Here is a 23,765-nt window from a genome sequence, read left to right as displayed (position 1 = left end):
CAAAACCACAGGTATGGTATGACACTGGAAATAGGCTCCTCGTCACAGCACAAGGAGCTGTTCCAAGCATCACAGGAGTCCTCTCCAACGACATCATAACCGGAACAGCCACTGGCATTGAGAGTCCATATGGAAGATCACCAGTAACTTTTTAAAAAATATCAAACCAGCATTATTAACATATTTCTTTGGATGGTATGGGAATAAAAACTAAAGCTGCGAGAGATCCTTCCTAACATTAGACATAGGAAGAAAAAAATATGACTTTAGCCTAACAGTCAAATTAAGTTTAAGAATTAACTAACCAGTATGACTTAAGACCACAGCAAATTAATCATCTGTTAAGGCCATCTAAGATTTTAAATAAAAGCAGTAAATTACCTTTGATCATATTCAACTTATCCAGTGATAATGCTCCTTGTGGACATTCTGCCATGTTAAAAAGCCAATCAATGAACTGTAATGGGGAAACAGAAATATGATAATTAATTTAAGATTCAAATGAATAGAATGCATCAAACAATTTGTTTTTATGAATAACACTGACTCAACTTCTGTTAAACAACTTCAACAAGCACCTTCCACCCAGACCTCAAATTCACCTGGACCATCTCAGACACCTCCCTTCCCTTCCTGGACCTCTCCAACTCCATCTGTGTGACTGACTAACCACGGACATGATCCCAGTCCCAAGCCTTCAACTTGGCACTGCCCTCCTGACCTGTCCATCACCTTTCCCATCTATTCACTTCATCACCTTATCCCCCACCTTCATCTACCTATCGCATTCTCTCTGCTACCTCCTCCTCACCCCCCCCCCCCCACCCCACCTCCCCAGCCCCACCCCACCTCCCATTTATCTCTCAGCACCCCCGGCCCACAAGCCTCATTCCTGATGAAGGGCTCTTGCTGCCTGACCTGCTGTGCTTTTCCAGCACCACACTCTTGACTCTGATCTCCAGCATCTGCAGACCTCACTTGGTCTTAGTTTTGAGCTTGTGTATGAATAATATTTGTTGTTTAAATTCCAAAGTGATGCAGACCATGTTGTCTCAACGTACTCAGTATTCCAGGATTATATAAAGGTCACTTCCTTCCTGGGGACACAGTCATTGGGATTTGATTGTCAAAATTTTCTGGTGCATAGCAATGAACTTCTGGTCTGCCCATCGAATAATTGTTATTTGTCTGGGATTCTTTCTGCATTATACATGATTTTAGATTGTATACGCAATCTTCCAAGTCTAATGCTAATTTCACCTGCAAACTTAACCATTTGTTAGATTCACAGTTGATCAAGTCTTCATCACTCCATTACCAAAGGTTAAGTGCTGTGACACTACCTTTTCTCTTTACTAATCACTGAGTCCAACCCAGCTTCCTCCAGCCCTGATTTCAAGTTCAGTGATGCTCTTGCTCCACATGGTCGCCTCGTTGGAACTTTCTAACCTGAGACTCCAGGTGGTTTTCTTTTAAATTCATTCCTGGAAGTAGGTGTCACAGCTAGGCCAGTCCTCATTGACCATCCAACCGTAATTGTCCTTGAGAAGCTATGATGGCATTGGACTGGGGTGGACAAAGTTAAAAATCACACAACACCAGGTTATAGTCCAACAGGTTATTTGAAAATACAAGCTTTCGCTGCGCTGCTCCTTCATCAGGTAGCTGTGGAGCTGGATCATAGGACACAGAATTTATAGCAAAAGATCACAGTGTCATACATCTGATGTGATCCATTGAACAACCTAGATTGCTGCTGAGTTTTTCATCTTTTAGACTGGGATGCAGGGTTTGATACATTAATATGTAAATCCCTGAACTTCTTTCAGGTCATGTTCCGAGGCATGGTACATTGGCGAGACAAAGCAGACGCTATGACAATGGATGAATGAACACAGCGCAACAATAGCCAGACAGGGATGTTCCTTCCCAATCAGGGAACACCTCAGCAGTCAGGGACATTTGGCCTAGAATCTTCAGGTGATTGTCCTCCAAGGCAGACTTTGGGATAGGTAACAACGCAGAGCGGCCAAGCAGAGGCTGATAGCCAAGCTTGGTACCGTTGGGGATGGCCTCAACTGGGACCTTGGGTCTATGTTACACTACAGGTGACCCCACTACAGTACACACTCTCTCTTACACACATACTCACACAGACCCTCTTTCATACACACTCACTCTCAGGCACACACAAACTAACACCTCGCACCCCCCTCCCCCTCCCCCACACTCACACCCATGCATACACCCTCTCACAGGAATATACTCCATCACACTCACGCATACACTCTCTCTCTCACAGACACTCACTCACTCACATACACACCTATAGGTCTATAGAGTGAATTTGCATTAGCATAATTGTTCTTGTGCAAAACACACAATCTGTAGGCAGTGAATCCATGTAACATTTTATAAATTCCTACTTTGGAAACAGAACCAGTCTGACTCAAGATTGGAATACAGACAGACTCTAACCTCAAACCTTTAATGCATGTCTGAGCTGACATGACACTTTTTAAAAATATAAAACCTTAAGTTATCTTGAAAATGTGATTTGAAAGAAGTTCCTGGATTTACATATTAATAAATCGAAACCTGCAACCCATTCTAAAAGATGAAAGACTTAACAGCAATCTAGCTTTGTTCAAGGTGTCACATCAGTTGTATGACATGAAGATCTTTTGCTATAAGTTCTGTGTCCTACGGTCCTGCCCCACTCGCTACCTGATGAAGGAGCAGCACTCTGAAAGTGAGTGTTCCAAATAAAGCTGTTGGGCTATAATCTGGTGTTGTGCAATTTTTAACTTTGTCCTTGAGAAAGTGATGGTGAAGGATGGTCTTTTTGAACTGCTGCCAACGAGGTGGTTTAAGGGGCACCAGGAACAGTGTTGTTAGTAAAGGAGTTCCAAGATATTTGCTCAGTGGCACTGAAGGAACAGTGATATACATCCAAGTCAAGATGGTATGTGGTTTGGAGGACAAATTTTCCTGGCGTTGGTTGGGTTCCTGTACATTTGCAGCCCTCCAGGTTTGGGGTGGTCGAGGCTGTGTGTTCAAAGTAAACAGACAGGCTTTGGGATAGACAGTAGTTGAGTTATTCCCAACAGAATTTCTAGTCTCAGAGCTGTTCTTGTAGCCACAGTATTCATATGGCTGGTCCAGGTCAGTTTCTAGTTAACGATAGTCTCCAGGATGTTGATGGGGGTGCCAGCATTAGTAATGCTACTGAATGTGATGGAAAGATGGCTAGATTCTCTCTTGTTGGAGATGGTAACTGTGTGGTATTTGTGAGGGATAAATGGTACTTGCCACTTGTCAGTCCAAGCCTGGATATTGCTGTGTTTGGACCTGGGCTGTTTCTGTATCTGTGGAGTGGTGAATAACGCCGAACATTGTTCACTGATGTTTGTACATGCCCATTTTTGACATTATTACGTAGAAATAGGAGTGGGAGTAGGCCATTCAGCCCTTTGAGCCTGCTCTGCCACTCAATATGATCATGGTTGATTATCCAACTCAGTACCTCGTTCTCACTTACCCCCCCATATCCTTTCATCCTTTCAGTCTGAAGAACTATATCTAACTCCATCTTGAAAATGTACAATATCTTGGCCTCAGTTGCTTTCTGTTGCAGAGAAGAGCAGAGGTTCATCACTGTGTGAGACAAAATTTCTCCACATCTCAGTTCTAATTGGCCTGCTCCATATTGATGGATGGAAGGTCATTGATGATGCAACTCAATATTGTCTGGTTAAGGTCACTACTCTGAGAAACCCCTGCAGATTGGAGGTTGAGTTTGATTGATGTCCAATAACAAGCATCTTCCTCTGTGCCAGTGGAGAGATTAGCCTGATTCCAGTTTTCATTTGCCTGGATAGTTGGTTGGCAATGCAGAGTAATGACAACAGCATGGGCTCAATTCTCACACCGACCGAGGTTACCATGAAGGAGTCTCCTTCTCAAAGTCTCCCCTTGTCTGAGATATGTTGACCCTCAGGTTAAATCACCACCGATTGTTCCTCTCTAATGAGAGAGTAGCCTAATGGTCTTTACATTTTGTTCCTGCATCCTTGCAATGGAGAAGCATCTTAATATGTTGCTCTGCATGCTTGCTTTTAAGAGAAAAAAAAATATGTATTGGACATTCAAACTGCAAAGAAAATATTGTACTTTTTCTAAAAAGGAATCAGCAAAGTTCTACCCTTGGTTTAGTGGGAACCTGAAAGGAGTTAACACCTTTAGAATCAGCAAGCTGAGAAATCGGCCGAAGCAACTTGAATTCTGCAGAAGCTATAAAATTCAAAGACCACTCATTTTATTCATTGTGACTCTTGTTTAATCCAGGAAAAAACAGTTAGGATTATGTTGAACTATGGGAACAATCTCTAAGTTTAATGTCAGGCATTAACTTAAAAAGCAAATATGTACAAATGTACAAAAACAGAAGTTGCTGGAAAAGCTCAGCAGGTCTGGCAGCAACTGTGGAGAGAAAGCAGAGTTAACATTTCGGGTCCTTCCTTCTGTTCTGAGGAAGGAACTGTCAATGGCTGTGGATGATTAAATAACTTGCTGGAGGAGGCAGCCTCAATGATGGAAGAGCCCAGCACATCAGTACAAAAGGTAACACGGAAGCATTTATAATAACCTTCAGCCAGAATTGCCAAGGAAATTTTAAGACTAGGAGGCACATTTTTAAGGTGAGAGGAGAGAGACTTAAAAAAAGGCAAATATTTTATGCAGAGGATATTTTGAGTATGGAATGAACTTGTTGAGGGTGGATGCAGATACGATTACAACATTTAAAAAAAACATTTGGATAGGTACATGGAATAGGAAGGGTTTGGAGGGACATGGGCCAGGAGCAGGCAGGTGGGACTAATTTAGTTTGGGATTATGTTTGGCATGGACTAGTTGGACCAAAGCGTGTGTTTCCATGCTGTATGACTCTACATGACTCTATTACAGATACCATTCTTCAGCCAATTCAACTTACTCCTCGTGATGTCAAGAAACAGTTGGAGACACTAGATACTACAAAGGTTATGGGCCCTGACAACATTCCGACAATAGTACCGAAGACCTGTGCCTCAGAACTTGCTGCTCCCCTAGCCAAGCTCTTCCAGTACAGTTACAACACTGGCATTTACCTGACAATGTGGAGACTTGCCTAGGTATGTCCTTTAGGGTGTAGGCTTGTTCACTGAGCTGTAGCTTTGATATCCAGACGTTTCATTACCTGGCTAGGTAACATCATCAGTGGCGACCTCCAAGTGAAGCGAAGCTGTTGTCTCCTGTTTTCTATTTATATGCTTGTCCTGGATGGGGTTCCTGGCGTTTGTGGTGATGTCATTTCCTGTTCGTTTTCTGCGGGGTTGATAGATGGTATCTAGATCTATGTGCTTGTTTATGGCGTTGTGGTTGGAGCGCCAGGCCTCTAGGAATTCTCTGGCATGTCTTTCCTTAGCCTGTCCCAGGATAAAAAGCAGGACAAATCCAACCTAGCCCTATCAGTCTACTCTTGATCAACAATAAAATGATGGAAGGTGTCATCAGCAGTGCTATCAAGCAGCACCTGCTCAGTGACACCCAGTTTGGATTCCACCAGGGCCACTCAGCTCCTGATCTCATTACAGCCTTGGTTCAAACATGGACAAAACAGCTGAATTCCAGAGAGGAGATGACGGGAACTAACATTCCTTGATAGTAAGGCCACATTTGACCCAGTGTGACATCAAGGATCCTGAACAAAATTTGAATCAATGGGGATCAAGAGGGAAACTCTCTGCTGGTTGGAGTCATATCTGGCACAAAGGAAGGTGGCTGTGGTGCTTGGACGTTAGTCATCTCAGCTCCAGGACATCTCTGCAGGAGTTCCTCAGGGTAGTGTCCTCGACCCAACCATCTTCAGCTGCTTCATCATTGACCTTCGCTCCATCATAAGGTGGGGATGTCCACCGATGATTGCACAATGTTCAGCACAGTGACTCCTCAGATATCGAAGCAGTCCATGTTCAAGTGCAGCAAGACCTAGGTAATATCCAGGCTTGAACTGACAAGTGGCAAGTAATATTCAAGCCACACAAATGCCAGGCAATGACCATCACCAATAAGAGATAATATAAGCACTTCCTCTTGACATTCAATGGTGACACCATCACTGAAGCCCCCACAATCAGCAGCCTCCCCATTTGCCTGAATGGGTGCAGCTCCAACAACACAAGAACTTGACATCATCCAGGACAAAATGGCCTGTTTGATTGGCACCACATCCATTCCCTCCACCAGCTCAGTAGCAGCACTGTGTACCATCCCCATGACACACTGCAGAAATTCACCAAAAGTTCCTTGGACAGCATCTTCCAAACACACAACTACTTCTACCTAGAAGGACGAGGGCAGCAGATACACGGGAACATCACCTTCGGTACGTTCCCCTTCAAGCCACTCACCATCCTGAACTGGAAATATATCGCCATTCCCTCAATGTTACTCTGTCAAAATCCTGGAGCTACCTCTCTCATGGCAATGTGGAACTACCAATAGCACATGGACTGCTGTGGTTCAAGAAGAAAGGTCATCGCCACCTTACGCTGGGCAACTAGGGACAGGCAATAATTACTGGCCCAGCCAGAGCCATCAACATCCCTTGAATGGATTTTTTAAAAAAATTCCATAAAGTCTGACAATTATAAACGGGAGTTGCTAACAATCAATTACGCAACGGCAATTTTGAAATCAACTTTAAGTGCAAGATTTCAATAATTTTGCAGCCTTGGTGCTGATAGTTATGTTGTGCCTTTTGCTGGAAAAGTGGATTTGTATGAATTTTGTGAATGATAAGAGTTTTTGGTATCAGCTATGCCCCATATGTGTCCGTACGAAATGTGGACTTGTGGGGATATGAAGGAGTTGACAACGTCACTAAAAGATACATCAAGAAAGGGAGGAGAGAGATGAGCAAAATGGGACCCTAAAAATTTCTAATTTGATTTTCATTTATTTGGTATCAATGCAGCTATTAGTGTCAAAAAACAGATTGGTGGTAGAGCTCAGCAGGTCTGGCAGCATCTGTGAAGAGAAATCAGAGACAAAGTTTTGTGTCGAGTGACCCTTCCTCAGAACTGTTTCTCTCCACAGTTGCTGCCAGACCTGTTGATTTTTTCCGCCAATCTCTGCTTTTTGTTTCTGATTAACAGCATCCTTTCGGTTTTTGTTTAGCGATGACTAAATTTTTATTCTAATCAGTTTTTAATGAACGTCAGCTTTGCTGAGGCAATTGTTATGCGCCAGAGTCGAAGAGTGGGGTGCTGGAAAGGCACAGCCAGTCAGGCAGCATCCGAGGAGCAGGAGAGTCGATGTTTTGAGCATGAACTCTTCATCATTTTCTCCTAATTGTTATGCCCCAGTCAAATCCCATCTGGCAGCCCCAGTCTAAGTAGCCTGAGAATGGACTCACCTTTTGTGTATGGTCTTTCCAGGGCTCTTTAGCCAGCAGTAAGAGGATGCTTTGTGGTAGAAGGTAAAGACATTGTTGCACAGACAAGGATTCCACCGAACTTCCGCCTAGAGACAATTGCATGCAGTCGATGAGATTTTTCTCCTCGCTCTGTGGTACCCAGCTGGCCCGAACACCGAGCATCAGCGGTGTCGTGTGATCACTCCACGCAGCAGCAGCAGCAGCAAATACCCTCAGCAGGAAGCCCACAGTCTGAAAAACAAAACCACATGGGAGCCCGGTCAATCTACCTGGGCGAATACTTGCTTTGGACTCATCAGACTGCACAAAACATTTTGAAATTACAGTCCTTTGGTAGCGAAAAAAAAACCCCAGCAATTTCAGATGTTTCTTTTTGAGTCACGGCTGGTTTCGGTTTCTCTTGGCAAATACTAATGTGCAGCTCATCTTTCATTCAGTCAGCTTCTATGTCTTTGCTGCAGGAACGAGAAACTAATACAAAATTAGTTTGCTGTACTTTAAATAAAGCATGTACACTACAATTTTTTTTAAATCAAGCTAATGTTTGAAAGTAATCCCAAGGCCACATTAAATGAATATTAGCACATCTAGATGTTTATTTACTAAATGGCATAAAACCATATTATATAACTGTATTAGTCATAAAATATAGAGTATATGTCTACATAACCTTGCTGGTTTATATAATGTGTCAGGTGAATTTAATGATTATGTGTTTCTGTGTTACAGTGCACAGAGGGATCGGTCTTTTCATTTGCTCAACATTAGTATGTTCTGCCAAGCCCATAATGGAGTTATTCTAGCACAAGCTTGCTTCTATAAATGGCATTTAATGACTTCAATGTGTTTCCAATCAACTTCAAGATCCCGAAACAGTCCAGGTTTTGGTTGCTTCCATCGAATTAATGCAAAATTTCCTTGGGACAGAAAGCATTTCAAATTTAAAAAGCAAGCCTGGTGGAATGACAGAGGTACCTCTTTCGGATCTGTGTTCTGCGTAGGAGCTGACCCATAAGCAACGTTTCGGATATGTCCCATCAGCTCCAACAGCCATTCCATCCGCTTTATTACACCTGAGCAACAAAGAAAAATTGTTTTGTTTTTAAATGTCAGTCGCACACTTGTTACTCAGCTCACGTCACTTCTCCAAGATCACAACGAGTTCCGATTCACTGAAAAGCACTTGCTTCCCTTTCCTGGACACCCATTGTTCAAATAAAATGCTGTGTTTGTCAGCTGATGCCGTTAACTCTTACACTGCCACTCCGTAGGTAAAGGTGGGATGTGGCTGCAACTCAAAGTGATTTGTCAAACTACATCAAACATTTTGCTGGGAGGAGTCGTGAACGTGTCAAGTCAAAGGGTATTGTAAAAACCGCATATTGTGCTTACAACAATCAGAGCAGTGTTTTAATTAATGAGCTCAGTTGGCTAGGCAGCCAGTTTGGAATGCAGATAGATGCCAACAGCGTGCATTCAATTCCTGCATGGGCTGAGGTTACCACAAAGTTTGCAACTCAACTTCACCCCTCACATGGTGACCCTCAGGTGAAACTCTCACAGTTATCTTTCTCTCTAATGAGAGAGCAGTCTATGGTATGGTATGTGTATGGTGACTTTGTCTTACCTTATGAGCCACAATTGGCACGGCTGCCCTCTGGTGGATGTTGGGAATTGGCTCATTATCAAAAGTCTGATGTACTGGATGAAAACACTTAACCAATTACACACGTGCATAGGAGTGGGGAAGAAAGGTCACTAATTGGTGAGAGGATCCCTGGTCTCCTAGTGTCACGTCTGAGATTTGATCCCTCCCTCAGGAATAGGACATTTTGTTTGCTCCAAGCAAGGTCAAGCAGTTGGGCCTGAGGCCTTGGGCTGTGATTTCCTGCAGACTCAATATTTCAGAGATTGGGGAAGGTATTGCCAGTCAGTCAGCCAAGAAAGCCAAGATCATAGTGCAAAGGGGCTCAGAAGGCCAGGAATATGGCTGAGACCCAAAAGCTACTCGAACAACTCCAATGGCAGAGGGTCAGCGTTCCAACATTCCTGCTGGCCCAGCAGGCTTCATCCAGATGTTCTTGTCTCTAAGATAGCACATACTCCAGACGCACCATTCACTGTAAACCATTAAACCGCTTGTTCAATGTCCAGAACTGGGGGAGCAGAAAGTTTCTCTGACTAAACACTGAAGAGCAAAGCCACTGGACTGAATCCAAATGGCCCTCTTGAAACAGGCTGGGAGGCAGGAAAGCTGGCAAAATGAACTGGGAAGGTGGATTACAGGAAGGTGAAAGTGAGGACTGCAGGTGCTGGAGATCAAAGTCAAGAGTGTCTTGCTGGAAAAGCACAGCAGGTCAGGCAGCATCCATGGAGCAGGAGAATCGATGGGAAGGGCTTTTGCCCAAAACGTCAATTCTCCTGTTCCTTGGAATACAGGAAGTCCCATATTTTCCCATTACCAATGGAAACAGATTAGCCAACTGGTGACATGATAGACAGGCAACCAATTGCCCTAATGGTCATTGCCTCTGAAGTACCCGCCCTCCTGCACTGGTGGCAACTTCCCTTTAGTTGGCCTTCAGGCATTTTATCGCAAAAGACCCTGGCTGGATGAAAACACTCAAATTATTACAAACGTGCATAGGAGTGGGGAAGAAAGGTCATTAATTGGTGAGAGGATTCCTAGTCTCCTAGTGTCATGTCTGAGATTTAATCCCTCCCTCAGGAATAGGACATTTTGTTTGCTCCAAGCAAGGACAAGCAGCTGGGCCTGAGGCCTTGGTTGCGATTATCTGCAGACTCAATATTTCAGAGATTGGGTAAGGTATTGGCCCGGGCTATACCACTGTACCAATGGCTGCTTCTGGCACGTTCACCCTTTCAATTTAGAGCTCACCTAGTCCTGAACATCTCTCAATCACATACTGGCCCCTTTGCCTGTCCCTCTGCAACGTGTTGTATAAAGGGGATGTATTGCTGGCTGCTTCCAGACCTCCCTGTCCCCAACCACTGATGCTACAGTGCTGCAGTGGCGCAGTTTCTCCATGGCAGGCTTGGAACACTTGGCCAACAACGTGCTGCAGCGTTAAACAGCAAGAGTCAGAGAGGAGTGGCAATCTAGCGATCATCTGGGCCATTGCTTTTACAAGTGACTTTTTCAGATCGGTTATAAAATTAAACAGTCAATGAGTCATAGAGATGTACAGCATGGAAACAGACCCTTCGGTCCAACCCGTCCATGCTGACCAGATATCCCGACCCAATCTAGTCCCACCTGCCAGCACCCGGCCCATATCCCTCCAAACCCTTCCTATTCGTATACCCATCCAAATGCCTTTTAAAAGGTTGTAATTGTACCAACCTCCCCCACTTCCACTGGCAGCTCATTCCATACATATACCCTCTGCGTGAAAAAGTTGCCCCTTAGGTCTCTTTCCCATCTCACCCTAAACCTATGCCCTCTAGTTCTGGACTCCCCCACCCCAGGGAACAGATTTTGTCTATTTATCCTATCCATGGCCCTCATGATTTTAGTCCCAAGGCATGAATATCCTTCAGCAAACCAATGCTCCATTGGTCCAGCTTACCTGTGTTCTGGTGGCTGATGAGTCGACACTGGTAAAAACTCTGCAGCATAATCCAGATGACAGTCTCCATGTGACAGCTGCCGACCGCGGCAGCAATAACATCATTAAGACACAGCAACGGAACCCGGCCTTGAGAAACCAGGAATGCCCGGACAAACGTACTCTTTGCAATTGTATCCTGCAAAAAAATTTCAGCCAGTTAAATGCAAACAATAATGTGCAATCGCTAAGTTATAGCAGCACCCAACAATTCACACATTTTCTCCTATCAAGATGATTTCATACCTATCAAAAAACTGCAATCTACAGTCAACTGTTTATTATCCTGTTGGTCCAGAAGTGTGCCAATTGAGTATACAATCAGTAACTGATCGAGAGGTCCACGTACTCAATGTAAAAATACAATGTAGGGGGTATACACATCACTGTCATACATTACTTAGAGCAGAAATCACTTCAGTAATAATTCAACTTTGCCTTAAATAAAACTTACCGGCACAGAGCCTTTTTGCTTACCCCCTCAACTGACTGCTCCAGACACTGTGGTATTTGAGGAGAAATTGACTCGAAATTGAATTGTCTGTGATATTTCATTCAACGGAACAAATATATTTACATTCAGGTCAATAACTTCAAAAATGATAAGAGTTGGACAGAACAGCACTGGAAACTTTGTGGTACTTGAGGTATATAATTTTTTGCCAGTTTCTCGAGAGTGCTAATTAAAACAAAGTACGCTATGTTAAAATATGTGCAATCCTCTGAACTTGGGCTCCCCAATGTTAAGAAGCAATCATATTTGTGAATGATATGGTTTTTTTTTAATGACAAACAACAATGGTTACGTGGTCGCTGTTCAATTAACTTGTGATTCCACTTTTTTTTAAAGAAAGTGATATAAAATTTCACCATCCATCACAGTGGGATTTGAACCCAGGTCCCCAGAACATTAATTTCCAGTTCTGGATTATTGATCCAAAGACATCACCGCCTTCCCTCTCCTCATCTGGTAAAGTTGCGCATTTTATTAGCTTAGTAGTAACTGCCTTGGGCTCAAATAATTCAATGGACAACAATCCGCATCCATTTGTTATCTCAACATGCATGGAGTTTTGGTCGACCGCTTTTGATTATTTCAATCAAACTTTGTTTACTGTCTTTCCAAGCGGAAATTGGCAGAAAAGTCTTACTTGGTTCTTATTGGATGGGTCAACAAGTTATAAGGATTATTCTGATGGGCAGAAGTCAAAGAGGCAAGGAAACTGAGCAATTTTACCAAATACATCTGCCAGTTGTGGCAGTAAAACCGTGTTTCAGACAATGGTTATGAACATTTTTTCAATTTATTCATTCACAGGAAGTGGTTGTCGCTGGCTGTGCAGCATTTATTGCCCATCCCTAATTGGCCAGAGGGCAGTTAAGAATCAACCACATTGCTGTGGGTCTGGAGTCACATGTCGGCCAGACCAGGTAAGGATGGCAGTTTCCTTCCCTAAAGGACATTAGTGAACAAGGTGGGTTTTTCTGACAATCGACAATGGATTCATGGTCATCATTAGATTCTGAATTCCAAGTTATCTTTACATTTTCCTTTTTATCGAATTCAAATTACACCACCTGTCATGGGGGGATTCAAACCCGGGTCCCCAGAACATTATCTGGGTCTCTGGATTAATAGTTGAGTGATAATACCACTAGGCCATAGAAATACACAAACACCACGGGCCTGTAGAATGAGAATCTGAAGTATGTGGAAAGGAGTTTTTTTGTTTTGTTTTACAATCATAGAATCCCTATATTGTGGAAACAGGCCATTTGGCACAACAAGTCCACACCTGCCCTCAGAAGAGTATCCCACCCAGATCCGTTCTCCTATCCTATTACTCGACATTTCCCATGACAAATGCACCTAATCTACGCATCCCCGAACACTATGGGGCAATTTAGCATGACCAATCCACCCAGCCTGCACATCTCTAGGCTATAGGAGGAAATCGGAGCACCTGGAGGAAACAGGAGGAGAATGTGCAAACTCCACACAGTCGCCTGAAGCTGGAATTGAACCCAGGTCCCTGTCGCTGTGAGGCAGCAGTGCTAACCACTGAGCCACAGTGCTGCTAAGTCAAGTGACCAAGAGTGCTGAGTGGCAGGAGCAGCACTGAATATCTGCAGTGAGATTGAAGTGAGGTACAAAGTGGTGTGGAAGGTCATTTTGTTTTGTCTGCTTCTGGGTGAGGAATACCTTCAGAATGGCCAGCTCCATGTCTGTATGCCATGTTTGACCCAGCCTTGCACTTCTCTGCACCATGAGATTGTGCATACTCCTCATCAAAGATTGATAAGGTTCTACACGGTTTTTTGATCAGTAAAGTTAGATAACATGGGACTCAGGGAGAGCTTGTCATTTAGATACAACATTGGCTTGACAGTAGGAGACAGGGTTGTTTTTCAGATTGGAGGCCTCTGACCAAGGATGCTCCACAGGGATTGGTGTTGGGTCCACTGTTATTTATATATACAATTTGGATGAGATTTTAGGAGGAACTCTTATGTGTGTGATGATAGAGCTCCAATCGGAATGCCAAGCTTCTAGGAATTCTTGGGCGTGTCTCTGTTCGGCTTGTCCTAGGATGGATGTCTTGTCCCTATCAACAAACACATCGCGTTAGACCCCATCTACCACCCCCTGCGAAAAAGAACAGGAACTGGCATCACCACAGGAAATTACATCGCCAACCCAAAGAAACCCAAAAATATAAAGAGAAAGCAGGAACCATCAGCAGTGCTTCACCCAGAGGCTCACTGAAGATGTTACTGAGTAGGGTAATGAAATGTCTAGAAATGATCCTTCCAGCTCAGCAAGCAAACCTACATCCAAAACCTCATCCTGAGCTACAAATCTTCTCAAAACTCGCTGAGCTTTAAAAGAAACCTGAGGGACAACTTGTTCACACAGAGGGTGTATCGTAGGTGGAATGAACTGCCAGAGGAAGTGGTAGATGCAGGTACCGTTACGATATTTAAAAGATATTTGGATAGGTATTTGAATAGGAAAGGTTTAGAGATATATGGGTCAAATGTAGGCAAATGGGACGGATTTAATTTAGGAAACCTGGTCGGCATGGACCTGTTTCTGTGCTGTGTGACAGTATTACTCTATTGACCTTCTTGACAGTAGTCATTTTGCTTTGCCAACCTTCCCAATCAAACAGCGCTCATGGTCACAGCTATAGTGTTATTGCCCCAGCCGCTGAGCCAGAAATCTAGGCTCAAATCCTAAGGCAACTGTGTTCATAATGCAATCAATGTGACGATCAATATAGATCAATGGCATGCAGCCAGCCATGGTTCCATGCTCCACCATGCCTACATCTTGACACACCAATCCAGACTCATGGAGAGCCAGTTGTCTTAGTCAGCTAGATCTCCATTCCAGCTGGGGCTTTGGAACTGCTCGACGTGGTGAAGATCACAATTTATGTAGAGAACAGAAGATGATGATGGTGAACAAACATAGCAACAGAAACCATGGACATCTCATGCTCCTCCCAACCTTCCCCTTGCTGCAATTTCACTCTTCTCTCCTCACATAAGGAAGCAGATGGATGACCGCAACAATCTGTGATGCTTCGCTGGGGCATATTGAAGAGGGCTGTCCAGGCACCTGAACAACAAACCAAACTCTTTGTTATTGCCCAGGTCATAATAGAGTTTGTGTTTGATCTCTGCTGTGAATAGATCAATTCAGATTTTCTCAAACAGAAAAATGTGCAAAGCTCAAGTTGCCCATGGCTCTCAGTTTGTGTTTTCGATGTATTCTTAATGAACATTACCTTTGTAACTTGGGTTATTCTGTCTACCTCAGTATCACCCAGTTCAGATAGACAGTTGGCAATTCCAACATAAAACTTCAGTTCATTGACCTGAAAAGGAAATAAAGATATATAAATTTCAACTGGAGTAATGCACCAGTTGTCAGTTAAAATAATGTTTAACATTGATATGGTTCTCTTTCTCTATCAATAAAATTACTTTTCTAAAATTATCTTTTCTAAAAGATGTGTACTGATAATATGAAGAATTGGCTTGGAGGAGATTGAATTTAGTGAATAAGCTAAATAAATAATGATGATAAATTGTTGTTACAGGCAGTTCCTGTGACAGTGTTGCAAATACTGTTGATTTGGTCGCTCCAAGCCAATTGTCTGAAGTAATCATCTGTTTGGTGGCAGTTAAAAACATATAGAAGTCCCTGAGAGTTCATTGTGTAATTAAGCTTGAAAAACAGAAGTTGCTGATTGCTGGTTAGGACAAACTCGCAGATGTTGACCAGAATATTAGTTGGCGTCTTATAATTGAGCTTAAGCTATAACAGCTATTGATATCCCAGAAAAGCTATAATCTCTTCAGAAGAATAAGGTGGAAATTTGAAAATAAATTAAATACCATAATATTAAAAAGGTGGTGTAATACTGACACTGTACAGCGTGCTGGAATTATAGCTTTGAATAAAAGCAGAGGCAAATCATGGAAAACAAGGTGACATTGCTGGTTATGTTACTATTAAATAATAAGATAACTATTAAATAACAGAATGTTGTGGTGCTTTGACCAAGCATCGAATGCCTGATCTCAATATTCCAACTGGATGGAGTCAAATCATACTCAGTCTTCCACAGGAAGGAAATAGTAAATATCAAATGGAAAGTTGAATCAGGTTATGACAGACATCCTGTGTATTAGACAGGAGAACTTGTAAAAATCAGCTTCCAAAGAAATTGAATGTTTATGATGTCTTGTGTCAGAAATGAAGAAAATTGAAAAACATTTCTACAGATGGACATTCTTTCAATTTTTTTAAAGCATTTTAATTATTGGTCAGTTATTTCCATCTGTTTGATGTTTAAAGGCAGCACTGATTAAAAAGCTCCTCACTTATGTTTTAACATCCATTTATAATTTCCAACAGCTACAAGATTTTCCAGGTTTAATGTCTGCATTTTAAGATTTGGAGATGCCGGTGTTGGACTGGGGTGTACAAAGTTAAAAATCACACAACACCAGGTCATAGTCCAACAGGTTTAATTGGAAGCACACTAGCTTTCAGAGCACTGCTCCTTCATCAGGTGATTGATCAATCACCTGATGAAGGAGCGTCGCTCCGAAAGCTAGTGCTTCCAATTAAACCTGTTGGACTATGACCTGGTGTTGTGTGATTTTTAACTTTGCATTTTAAGATGTAGTATAACGTGGTAGATTTCCGCAATGTACATACAGAAGAGTTCAGCATAAATATAATGAAAGTGCCTCACTTTATTTCCCAATTATTTATCAAATTTTAAAGAAGAACTATCGAATTAACTAACACCACAATAAAGATTCCTTCCAATTCAAGAGAAGAGGGACTGTATTAGATATCTCTATGATAAAACAGAATATAAGCCTCATTAAATGTAATAAAATTATAACTAACTAAAAGGCAAGTGGCTCTCAGCTGTAATGTTTGATTCAACAGACCACAATCATTCAGCAGCATCGCTGTACACCAATCCAACTCGTCAGGTTCAAGAACTGAGCCCCAAGCAACACACTGCAAATAACAGCCGGCCTCCTGGTTATAGATTTTCTTTTAAGAAAAGTATCGAAACCATTGCATTGATGTGGAATATTGTAAAAGTGGATAAAACACATTGCTGCTTTATTCTTGAAAAAATGCAACATTCTCCTTGACCGTTTTGGGATTGAAACACACGATCTATAGTTTTGGGATTGAAACACACGATCTACAAAAGCTGATGTGCACCTCTATGGTTCCTGCCCAAAGATAAGTGAGATTGTCCCAGAATGTATGAGTTGAATGATTAGATTAGATTAGATTAGGCAGGCCCTTCAGCCCAACAAGTTCACTCCTTGAAGAGTATCCCACCCAGACCCATTTCCCCCTGACAAATGCATCTAACACTATGGGCAATTGAGGTCAATGAACTAAATGGTCAATTCACCTGACCTGCATATCTCTGGACTGTGGGAGGAAACCGGAGCACCCGGAGGAAACCCACACAGACGCGGGGAGAATGTGCAAACTCCACACAGACAGTTGCCCGATGCTGGAATTGAACCTGGAACCCTGGAGCCGTGAGGCAACAGTGCTAACCACTGATCCACCATGCCATCCACTGATTCATTCACAAAATCTTAACTGTCAATTTTTCAGCAACAACAAAAAATATTTTTCTGGTCTTCTTTTCCTTCCAAAAATCACAGCTTTTAAAAATACAAATTGGGCATCATTTGACCAATTTTTTTTTACTTAGCTTGACTTCTCTTCTGAACTGTTAAATCCGGGCTTTAGCCCATTCTAGAAATCTAGGTCCTTCACCCCATATCACATCAATAAAATGGAATGTCTGACCATTAAATAGAAAGGTCACATCAATCTCTGTTGTCATCAATGAATGAAATAGAGCCAGTAGCCTTCTTGATGTGTCACTGGATTAATTGTCCAGAGAGTGAAACAGAAAATGTTGGCAGTACTCAGTAGGCCAGGCATAGACCCCACGTGTAAGAAGCAATAGAGTTAACAATTCAACCTAAGGAACTCCCAAGTACAGCAGTTATCAACTCGAAATATGAACTGCATTTCTCTGTCCACAGATGTTGCCTGATACAAGTATTTCTGTCAAGTTCTATTTTTATTTCAGATTTCAAAAGTCCATAATATTTTGATTTTGTGATATGAATTCTGGTCTTACGATAGCAGCAGGAAATTACAAAATCAACTCAATAAACCTGGGTTCCAATCTAAGATTAGTAATAGTGACAAAGAACTAGCTGTAGGATTGTCATAAAATCCATTTAATTCACTTTATCCTTTCATGAAGGATATAAAAGATGTGCAGGTTAAGTGAATTGGCCATGTTAATTGCCCGTAGTGTTAGGTGAAAGGGTAAATGTAGGGGAATGGGTCTGGGTGGGTTGCTCTTCGGAGGGTCGGTGTGGACTTGTTGGGCCGAAGGGCCTGTTTCCACACTGTAAGTAATCTAATAATATCAGCCTTCTTTATCTAGTCTGGTTTATATTAGGCTCCAGACCCACAGCCACGCGGTTGAATCTTACTCATTCTTTGAAATAATCTAGAAAGACACTCAAATGTATTCAAGAAAGTGTAGGAGGCTGAGGGGTGACCTTATAGAGGTTTATAAAATCTTGAGGGGCATGGATAGGATAAATAGACAAGGTCTTTTCCTCACGGTAGGGGAGTCCAAAACTAGAAGGAATAGATTTAAGATGAGAGGGAACAGATTTGAAAGGGACTTGACCGACAGCCTTTTCACACAGAAGGTGGTGCGTTATGGAATGAAGTGCCAGAGGAAGTGACAGATTACAACATTTACAAGACACTCGGAAAGGTACACGGATAGAAAAGGTTTAGAGGGATATGGGCCAAATGCAACCAAGTGGGACTAGTGCAATTTAGAAATCTGGTTGGCATCAAGGAGTCAGGCCAAAGGGCCTGTTTCTGTACTGCATGACTCTATAATGCTGCTCACTACCGTATTCTCAGGATCAATAAATCTTGGCCTTACCTGTGTCACCCACGTCCAGTGAATGAAGAGATATTTACAAACTTTTTAAAACTTTGCCCTCACCCTTTTTCTTCATGACAGCCACCAAATGCAAACTACATGCTCTTTCCCATTTGTCTTCCCAGCCTCCCTCGAACTCGTGTTCTCACCTTTCTCCCACAAATCCTTCCAAGCCAGTTCTTAACAAATTTCTGCTTCCAAGTTATATTCATCCTTTTCAGAACTTCTACCATAAGTGTCTTTCTTAAGCCATCAATCCCTCTATTTCTACTAGCCATAGCCCTGTCTCAAATCTACTTATCTCTCTTAGGTCTTTGGACATTTTGTTGTACAATTAATGTTCACCTCCTTCACCACTCACTGTCCTATAGGTGTGGTTTCTTCCCCAACCATAGCATTCAAGATTTATCAATCAATGTTACCAACATTGTTTGACTGTGGTACACAATCCCTGCTGAATCTCTCTCTAACTTTAATATTGCTGATCAGATTTTCCCACTTTTCTGAAATCCTTGTCGATTGTACTATTTTTTGATCCCAATCATAACAGTCTTCCATATGTTTATGAATATCCTTCCTTTGATAGTCAACAGTAATTGTTGGTTTACTCTGGTTAATTTTATTTCTAATTTATTAATCACTTACATGTTGTTCGTTCATATGCTCATCCCTAATCTATATTAAGGATCGATTCTCAAGTGCTTTCCTCAGTTGCCTGCCTTCAGACTTAAGTTAATTCAGAATTCTACAGTCTGCAGTTTTTTCAGGGGGACAATGATGTATAGTCATCACCCTGATTCACATCACGCCCTGTGCATCAACAGTTCAATTTTAAGATTCCCATTTTCAAATCCTTCCATGCTGTTCCACCATCCAAACAAAGCAACCTAATTCTGGTCACATTTCTCTCAACTTCATCTCTGTTCCACTGATTGTAGTTGACTGCTTATTCCTCACACTATGTAAATCAACACTGAAAATTAATCAAGCCATGGCATTAATGATTCTCTGGAATTCTCTTGCAAGACTAACTTGCCAACGTACCTACCTGCCTGCCTTTAAAAGTCCCCCTAAAACGCCAGCTGATTCTGCTCCTACTCTGCTTTCGTCCCATACCTTATCAGTATCCCGTTCTGACAGGCTCCCTTTTCATAATTTGTTTTGGCACTTAAGAGGTGACCATTTACGAGAGGTACACTGTATCAATTAATGCAGGTGTCGTTGCAGAAAAGCCGTACCTGGATTTCATTAGGCAGCAGTTCAAAAATTGTCTCAACGCTTTTGCACAATATGCTCCAGCTGTGTTGCACTTGTGTCGGAACCTTCATTGCTTCATGCAGCCCTTGTAGAACGGTGTGACAAAGGTCTGGGCTTTTCTGCCTGCTCTCCAAGGTAAAGCATTGGACTGCAAGCACTTCCACAAATGTTTGAAGTTTATCTTCTGGCACATGTTTCATCCAGGAAGCAAGAGATGTAAAGAGGTACTTTCTTGTCTCCAGCTGGAAGCAAAACAAAAGTACTGAATTTAAATAAACCACAGAATGCCAGAAATCTGAAACAGAAATTGCTGGAGAAACTCAACAGATCTGGCAGCATGTGTGGAGAGAAATAGGTAACGCTTTGAGTCCAGTGACTCTTCTTCAGAAGGAGTTTCTGAAGGACGGCCACTGAACCTGAAACATTAACTCTCCTTTCTCTCCACAGATGTTGCCAGACCTCCTGAGTTTCTCCAGCAATTTCTGTTTTGTTACAGAATTTAAAACTTGATTGAAATGAAGTCACGACTGGTGGGGGAACGGAATCTATTTTGGAGTTTGAAATTGATACACATTTTGCTGATCTGATGCGGAATTCTACACTAAATCAAATGATTCACTGCTTTAGAAAGGATGGTAGCAATAATATCTTGTAATAAATATGCACCGTTTTGCTGCAGTAGTAAAATTATGCACAATAAGTAACAACAGTTCTTGATGAATTTTGTTACAATCCAGGTTGGTCGGTCCGACAATGTATTTTTAAAGAGTAATTGGTAAGATTCATTATAAGATTGCACAAGGTTGGAATGAGTTATGACCTGTGAAGGATATCAGAGTAACAGGAATTGTCAAGACCTTGAAGGGGTTAGAAAAAAAGGATGTGTTTTAAAACCGGAAGTGGGGGGGGGGCTTGAGGGTACAGGGCATTGGATGAATGGGACTCGGGTCACAGAGTTTGGATGCAAGCTTATGGATGCTAAAAACCTGCCAAGATTGAGGGACAGCACTCAAGCCAGGAGCTAAGGAAGATTTCATGTTCCTGGAGCAGTGGAGCAGAATCTCAGGTGGAATCAGGCGATGTTACAGAGGTCGAAACAGGTCATCATTGTGGATTATTTAGTCAGATGTACATTGTGGGATGACGTACGACACCAAGGTTACAAACTTGCCTTCCCCATATTTGATTTGAAAAACGTCCTGCTCATTCAGCACTAGATGTCAGAGAAGCAGCCTGGTCACTTAGATATGGAGATGAAGTGGAATTGTGTGTCTACCTAGGGTGGGGGCAGGGAGAGGGCTTTAAAAAGATGGGTTGCAGTAGGAGTAACAATCCTACTTTTCCGGATGACCATGGACTGGGAAGCAGACAGATAGAGTCAGATAGTCTTCTTCCAGGGGATAGTGCCTAGGGGAATTATGTAGACCCAAAATGTGAGGGAACAATAAGGGTAACAATATACACAAGAAAATAAAAGCCAGTGTAGTGAATTTGGTGATTATGAACAGAAAAATAAAGTACATTCCTACCTATCTGGATCAAAATGGAGACAGACTGAAGGAAGACGGCATGGACAACTGCAATGAAGGTTGTACATGGGTCAAGGAGGACAAAGCTGAAAATGTGTTGCGGGAAAAGCGCAGCAGATCAGGCAGCATCCAAGCAGCAGGAGAATCGACATTTCAGGCATGAGCCCTTCTTCAGGAATCCTTTTCCAGCAACACATTTTCAGCTCTGATCTCCAGCATCTGCAGTCCTCACTTCTTCCCTCAAGGAGGACAAGTAGGAAAATGCATGTCTGCCCCATAGGATATTGTTTGTGACTTTTGATAACAGCGGCTTTGACACTGTGGTGGGGTTTGGGGGGATCCTTAGAATCACTGAATCTTTACAGTATGGAAGGAGGCCATTCAACCCATCAAATCCACACCACCCCTCCAAAGAGTATCCCACATCCCTATAACCCTGCATTTTCCATAGCTAAACCACTTTAGTGCACATCCCTGGACACAACAGGCAACTTAGCATGGTCAATCCCACTAAGCTACACATCTTTGGACTGTGGGAGGAAACCGAAGCACCCAGAGGAAACCCATTCAGAGACGGGGAGATTGTGCAAACTCCACACAGACAGTCGCCCGTGGGTGGAATAAAACCTGGGTCCCTGGGGCTGTGAGACAGCAGTGCTAACCACTGAGCCACCGTGCCGTTCTTTGGAGGGATTGAACCATGGAGTTCTAGGAAAGACTGACACCCATTTGGGAAGGGGCAATTTATTCGACTTCAGAGAGAAAAGCAAGGCTGAGGATGGGCCATTCATTTGTAAGCACGGAGCCCTCACAGGTGGTTTCTCTTGAAGACAGGATGATGACAGCAGATTGGAACAAGAGAAGCTCTGTGCCTGAATACAGAGAAAATCTTTGACAACATCAACTGACATGTGAGGCCTGGCATAAGAGGAAATGGGAGAGTAATCAGAGAGTGATGCTCTGGTAGGTGGAACCTTCGAAGAATATGGTAAGGTGGGCTTGAAAAAAAAACACAGGTAAAATGACCTCTGGATAGACGGTTGGTTTGTTAATTGTGAGCCCAAGAGCTCTGCACACTTGTTAAAGGTGCTGGTTGGAGGCAGGGAGAAGGTTTTAAGATGATGGTTTGCAATAGGAGTAACAATCCAGGGTTACTGAACTTGTCTGGATGACCACGGGCTAGGGAGCAGCTTTGGCAGATACCAGCAGGATGAATCAAGCATCAGTATAATATATTCACAAACCCTGTAACTACAGTCAAAGCAAAGGAAACCGCCCCATTTAAGAATACCACTAACAAGTTCCATGTGTGGATTACCGACTAAACAAAAAAAAAACAAAACGCAGAAAGCAATATGCATTTATAATAGAAACAGATATGGAAAATTAATACATACATTCAGGCTGTACACTAATGGTGGTGCCACCCACATGCCTAAGAACATTGCAGCACTCTGTGATGTCTGAGCCTGGGTGACTGCGATTTCAATGCAGTGCTGCTGAACATCTTCACCTGCAATAAAGAAAATAACAGCATTCAAGCTGGTATTTCACAGCATGACCACTGCATGGCACTGTTTACTTTAGGAATCACACAGCAGCAGGTTATAGTCCACCAGGTTTATTTGGAAGTACGAGCTAGCTATGCAACAAAGGAGCAGCGGTCCCAAAAGTTAGTGCTTCCAAATAAACTTGTTGGACTATAACCTGGTGTTGCATGATTTTTAACTTTGTCCACCCCAGTCCAACACCAGCACCTCCACATCATGGTTAGGAATGGCTGCAGAGGTGGTGAAATTTGTCGTTGTTTCCTAACAGTTAGAACAAGTCACTGGCAATCTTGATTTCCCAACTTGATTCCTCAGTGAGCTTAAGATGAGGCTGCAGCATGATGAGGGACCATGACTGATCACCAACATTTCCTGCATTCTGAACAACTTGGCAACATAGCTTGCGCTGGAAGCAAGTTCTGGCCCAATATATTTGCAAATCAGAACTATGGCACTTAAAATTATTGAACTCAATAGCATCAGTGCTCAGGAAGTGTAAATCATTGTCTCCGTACTTCACATTTTTGTTATCATTTTGGAAAAAGGTGAATCTTAACTTACTCCTGCACTCATTAAAAGAGACCAGCAGTTCTTTCACTGCGTTGAATGAGTGTAACAGCATGAACGTGCTTAGTCAACAAGAATTCTCAGTACTTGCACACACTTCATTTGACAAGGCAGACTTGGTGATAAATTTAACAACAAGGCAACATTTCTAGTGACAGACAGACAGACACACACACACACACAAACATATCATCACCGCAAAGGAT

At 42.5% G+C, this 23,765-nt stretch overlaps 1 protein-coding gene across 3 annotated transcripts in view; it reads right to left on the bottom strand.

Annotated features, from left to right (window-relative positions):
* Positions 1-23,765, bottom strand: part of focad (focadhesin) — a 189,461-nt gene that overhangs the window by 13,260 nt on the left and 152,436 nt on the right. For all 3 annotated transcript variants that reach the window (XM_072590215.1, XM_072590210.1, XM_072590222.1), the window contains exons 37-43: positions 22,840-22,955; positions 19,895-20,155; positions 14,904-14,993; positions 11,071-11,248; positions 8,456-8,553; positions 7,460-7,711; positions 382-457 (exon numbers count right to left, since the gene is read on the bottom strand). In XM_072590215.1, the coding sequence (XP_072446316.1) occupies positions 382-457; positions 7,460-7,711; positions 8,456-8,553; positions 11,071-11,248; positions 14,904-14,993; positions 19,895-20,155; positions 22,840-22,955 (1,071 nt within the window). The remainder of the gene's footprint in view (positions 1-381; positions 458-7,459; positions 7,712-8,455; positions 8,554-11,070; positions 11,249-14,903; positions 14,994-19,894; positions 20,156-22,839; positions 22,956-23,765) is intronic.

This window comes from Chiloscyllium punctatum, chromosome 2 (genome assembly GCF_047496795.1).
Source record: "Chiloscyllium punctatum isolate Juve2018m chromosome 2, sChiPun1.3, whole genome shotgun sequence".
NCBI lineage: Eukaryota > Metazoa > Chordata > Chondrichthyes > Orectolobiformes > Hemiscylliidae > Chiloscyllium > Chiloscyllium punctatum.
The sequence above is the reverse complement of the archived record's forward strand: the minus strand, read 5'-3'. Positions and strand labels throughout refer to the sequence as shown.